This window comes from Carlito syrichta, unplaced genomic scaffold (assembly GCF_000164805.1).
Source record: "Carlito syrichta isolate Samal-C Ts95f unplaced genomic scaffold, Tarsius_syrichta-2.0.1 Scaffold111564, whole genome shotgun sequence".
NCBI classification, from domain to species: domain Eukaryota; kingdom Metazoa; phylum Chordata; class Mammalia; order Primates; family Tarsiidae; genus Carlito; species Carlito syrichta.
In genome coordinates, this window is record NW_007055660.1 from 9505 (window position 1) to 14494 (window position 4990).

Genomic DNA, 4990 nt, shown 5'->3' on the forward strand with positions numbered 1-4990 from the left:
CTGGGTCCCAGGGCCCATCAGGCCACAGGCTGCCGACGACAGCGGCAGCACCTTGGGCCGAACTGCTGACCCAGCCGCCTCCCTGAAATCTACAGGCCGGGAAGCCGTCCCCGAGACTCGTGGCCCAGCAAAAAGATGGTCACGGAAGAAGAAATGTGGCGCCGCGGCTCACCCAGACCCAAAAGCTGAGGATCCAGGCTCCCAGGAATCCCAGGGGCGCCACGGGGCCCAGCGACAGCACACCACCACGAAGGGCATCTCCAGGCAGATCCCACAGCGCCCCCAGAGCCGGGAGGGCCACAGGTCCCTCGTTCCGCTCAAGACGCCTACAATGGAGCTCCAGGAGCCCACAGCCCGTGTGGCAGTTCCCAAGAGCTGACAGCATCTCTCATCCAGTGTCTTCTCCCACGGAGATGCCCGGCTGACAGACCTTTCACACACACACAGACTGGGGGAATTGCATTCCTGCACATTTCTTCCTTCCGCAGCAAAGGAGGTGAGCTGCAGCTGCACGCGACACCCCACCCACCCACTATCCACGAGCCTTGCTGGATACATTTCTTCATCACCCAACGGCAGGACCGCTAAAGGAGGTCCCCTTTCCTAAAGGGCACCCTCACCAGCATGTAGTAAAGCTGACAGTGACTTTCCTTCAAAGACAGACAAAAGCTGCATGCATGGACTTAGTAAATTCCACGATAAATAGCCAACTGACATCACGTGGGCGTTCCATCACCTGCAGCCTTTCCCTCACGACTCTGGAGGTGAGTATCCTCCTCAAAGTCAAGTTTCTTAGAAGGTTCTGCCCTGACCGGGGCTTTGCACCCTGCTTGCTCGGGACTCAGGACACCTATCCAGTGGTCACCCCCGTGGCCACTCCACTGCTCTCTCCTGTGTCTCTGTTTTTATACTCTGTGGTGGACATAGGCCATGAGTTCTCAGCCCTGTCCTACCTGCTGCCATTTGAAGGAAGAACAAAAGAGGAAGCCCCACACTCCATGTCCACATGGTGCAGACCAAGGTGAATATCCACCCTACGACTGCTTCTGTGGCTGGAAGAACTTTCCAGACTCACCTGGAAGCTCGTGAGCTGGCTTTGGTTCCACAGTCCTGCTGCTCCCTCTTTTCCACAAACACAGTCTGTGGCCTTTGCATTTTTGCCCCAGAGTGCTATTCTAGGTGAACAGAAACTAGGAGACCTGCTCATGAACACTAGATGACCCCATGTGGCCTGGTCACAATGTACGTCCAAGTTCACCTCCCCACAGAGGGCAAGTTCTCCCCCAAGTTCACCTTGCCCCAGGGCGAGGGCAAGGATGGCAACAGGCTCTCACAGGGGTGCCAAGAGCAAGGGGTCCTGACCACTGGGGCAGCAGCGCACTGTGCATCACCGCCTGAACCCTGGCCTATGCTCCCCAAACACATGCCCTGACAGCTCCAAACAAAACAGGAACATGGGGCTAATTCTGCAAGATGACCAAACTATAGCATCTATCCTTCAAGGGCACAATGGCAGCCATGCATCTGTGAGAGGCAATGCTGCCCAATCCAAGGAGAATCTCTTCATCGGGACTCCTGAGACAATATTTCTGCAAACAGCTTGCAAGCACAGCGATTTTTTTTTTTTTTTTGAGTTGGAGTCTCACTCCGTCACCCAAACTGGAGTACAGTGGCACGCTCCCGACCACCGCAGCCTCGAGCTGCTGGGCTCTGGCGATCCTTTTGCCTCAGCCTTCCAGTAGCTGGAACTACAGGCACACGCGACCACACACAGCAATTTTTTGATTTATTGTAGAGATGAGGTCTCGTCAAGTTGCCCAGGCAGGTCTCGAACCCGTGGGCTCAGGCAATCCACTCACCTCGGCCTCCCAAAGTGCTGGGATTACAGGCTGAGCCACCGAGCCTGACTCACAGTGATTTTTTTAAACTTATTTTTATTTTTTGAGTCGGAGTCTGTCACCCAGGCTGGAGTGCAGTAGCATGGCCACCACAGCAGACCTGCTGGGCTCAGGCGATCCTTCTGCCTCAGCCTTCCAAGTAGCTGAGACCGCAGGCATGCACCACCATGCCCAGCTAATTCTTTGATTTATTGTAGAGATGAGATCTCGCCAAGTTGACCCTAGGTTCAGGCAATCCTCTCCACCTCCGCACCTGGCCAGTGATTTAAAACAAAAAAAAAATCTAGCTCATCACTTTTGACAGTTTCATTTACTTTTTGAGAATGTCAAACATTTAAGAACTAAAGAATAATCATTCTCTAATGATGATCTCAGTGCTTTGGGAGGCTGAGGTGGGAGGATTACTTGAGGCCAGGAGTCTGAGACCCGCATGGGTGACAGAGTGAGACCCTGTCTCTAAAAAGGGAAGCAGGTAGCAGTGATCAAGAACCATGTGGGAGGACTCGCACACTCGGCTTAGGTGACCTGTGCACTACCTCTTTTCACCCCCCCACCCTATGTGGGAAGAGCCCTAACCTCACTTCACAGCTGGAGAAATAGGCTCAGGGAGTTGCACCAGGATGTGACCCCAGTTCTGTGATAGGTGATGGAGCCTGGGCATTTAACCACAGGCTACACTTCTCAGCTAAAGAAAAAGAGACGACTAGTTCTAGATTTCAGTGCATGAGACTGACCTCCAGGAGTGAGGAAAAGGAATCGTGTGAGCGTCGTGGGTTGGCAGGAGACCCAAGACAGAGCCACGCACTTCCCTACCCCCAGGCACACCAAAGAGCCCAGGGAGCACGAGACAGAATGAAGCTGGAGGCCAGGAAAGGCTCACAAGGAGGAGGCAGGACCCACGGGCACCGCCTGGCCACTGTGATCTGCTGCCTCGGCCTCCCTCCTGCTCCCACACTTTCCCGTAAACCTCCTCGGGCTAGGAGGCTCCTTCGGGAAATCCTCAACCTAAACGCAAGACAGAAGACAAGAGAGATGGCCGGCTGCTGCTTCTAAGGTGGGCCCTGCCAACGAAGCAAGTGTGCCCACAGTCTCCACGCCTCCAACACAAACAGGCATGCTCTGGGGACGAACACAGAGAGCCCAGCCCACCCGATGCAGACAGGCAGACGAGGCCCTCAGCACTGTTGTGCCAGTGTGGGCAGTGAATGCGGCACATGAACTCAAGGTCAAGGCCAGCAAAGGCTTCAGAACGGTTTGGGCTGACTGCCAAGCCCAAGCCCCAATCACCCCAACTCTCCTTCCCCAACCTGGAAGGCGCCGGGCTTCTCCTGTCCCTCAAGGGGAAGGAGCAGCAGCAGAGGGGAAAGAACCAGCTCTGGGGCAGACGGTGGCATGAAGGCAGCTTCCAACTTACCTGCCCTTCTCTTTCTCCCATCATTGACCTTGAACCTTCTCTCCTGAAAGAGGTAATTGAAATCCAACCATGAGGAGGGGAAGAGGCTCGCTGATAACAGAGAGCCCATCGGACCCGCAGGTCGAAGAGCCCCACTGCACAAGCTGAACTTGCCGGTGGTGCCGGAGCCTGTGTCAGCACTTGCCTGACAGACTGAGCAGGCCCAGGGCAGAGAGCCTGTCCTTGTTCTCAGGGAAGGGCCCAGGACACAGAAAATCTGCGACAGCTGGCAGGGTCGGCGGGGCCACTGACCTGTCCACTGAGTGGTCGGGGTAGCGGCCCCGGTCCCTGTGGTCAAAGTCGTGGAAGCGGTCCTGGCGGGTGAAGTCAGAGTGGTAGCGCTCATCCAGGGCGGCCCGCTTGGCTTCTGGCCAGTAGGCATCATCTCGCCTGAGGGGACACGAAAAAGGAAGGAGGGCCATCCTCCCAAATATGTCACTCCTGAGGATGCTGGGGAAGCACAGCCCTCTGGCCCAGGTCCCGGCACTCCATGGGACAGGAAGTAATTTCACCAAGAAAATGCTTTCTGCTACACAAGTCAACACATCTGACCCGACTCCAATGACCTAATGGCTATTTCTATTTCGTCCCACACACCTGCCTCCCAGGTACACGAGAGTCTGTTTCCTGATGGTAGGCCATTAGTTAGCAGGCAGTCGCACGTGCTGTCTGCAGACAGCTTCGGGGGACCTCGCACAGCCCTGACCTCTCAGGACAGCAATGAGGGCCTCTCTCAAGAGCACCTGTCATCTCTCCTACCCCACTGATGACCTGTCGCCTTCCACAGAAGCACTGGAAACGCACAAGTCAACACATGGATGACCACCATGGACCCTCAGCACCAGTATTTTGTACAAAGGCATCAAAGGGCCTAAAACAGCTTAGAAAAGCCCTTTACAGAAGTTGTACTGTATATTACATGGGTTCCTCTTCAAACCCCACAGAAGAAGGAAAAATGTGATTTGTTTACATTGCAACGTGAGGGGAAGGGCTTGCACTGTTGGACTCGTCCACCTGGTTCCTAAGAACAATATTTGATCCCTTCACTGGTGTTCATCAGCATTTTGTATTCATACTGCTTATCAGTATGTTTGGGGATACAAAGTTGATTTTATTACTAGAATAAGCAAAAGCAAATTGCAATGGCTAAAAAGCAAAAAGCTAGGATGACGCCCAAAAGGAGGTCCGTGGGTTGCCCCAGGTGTTGCTCCGTGTCTGAGTTTCCTTCCTCAAGGGGTCTGTGCCTGCACTCGAACCTAACGATTGCATCAGCACCCCTCTCTGCAACCTCTCTCTGCTGCGCTCCAACTACTGGAGATCCCTGCAGGACAGAGAGGGGAAGGACTGCAGCGTGGGCCTGGGAGCCCTCATTGTTTTTCTGAGTCGGAGTCTCACTCTCACCCAGGAAGGAGTGTGGTGACACGCTCATGGTCACCGCAGCCTCGACCTGCTGGGCTCAGGCGATCCTTCCGCCTCAGTCTTCCGAGTAGCTGGAAGACAGGCGTGTGCCACCTCGCCCGGCTCATTTTACTGGAGAGATGAGGTCTCACCATGGTGCCCGGGCTGGTTTCCAACCTGTGGGCTCAGGCAACCCTCTCACCCCTGCCTCCCCGAGTGCTGGGATGACAGGCGCGAGCCA

The 4990-nt window shown here is 55.0% G+C and overlaps 1 protein-coding gene across 1 annotated transcript in view; it reads right to left on the bottom strand.

The window, feature by feature from the left end:
* Positions 1-4990, bottom strand: part of SAFB (scaffold attachment factor B) — a gene marked incomplete at its 5' end in the record, with an annotated part of 18992 nt that overhangs the window by 1370 nt on the left and 12632 nt on the right. Inside the window, 3 exons of the mRNA XM_021718373.1 lie at positions 3313-3355; positions 3604-3877; positions 4627-4672. Of these exons, the coding sequence (XP_021574048.1) occupies positions 3313-3355; positions 3604-3877; positions 4627-4672 (363 nt within the window). The remainder of the gene's footprint in view (positions 1-3312; positions 3356-3603; positions 3878-4626; positions 4673-4990) is intronic.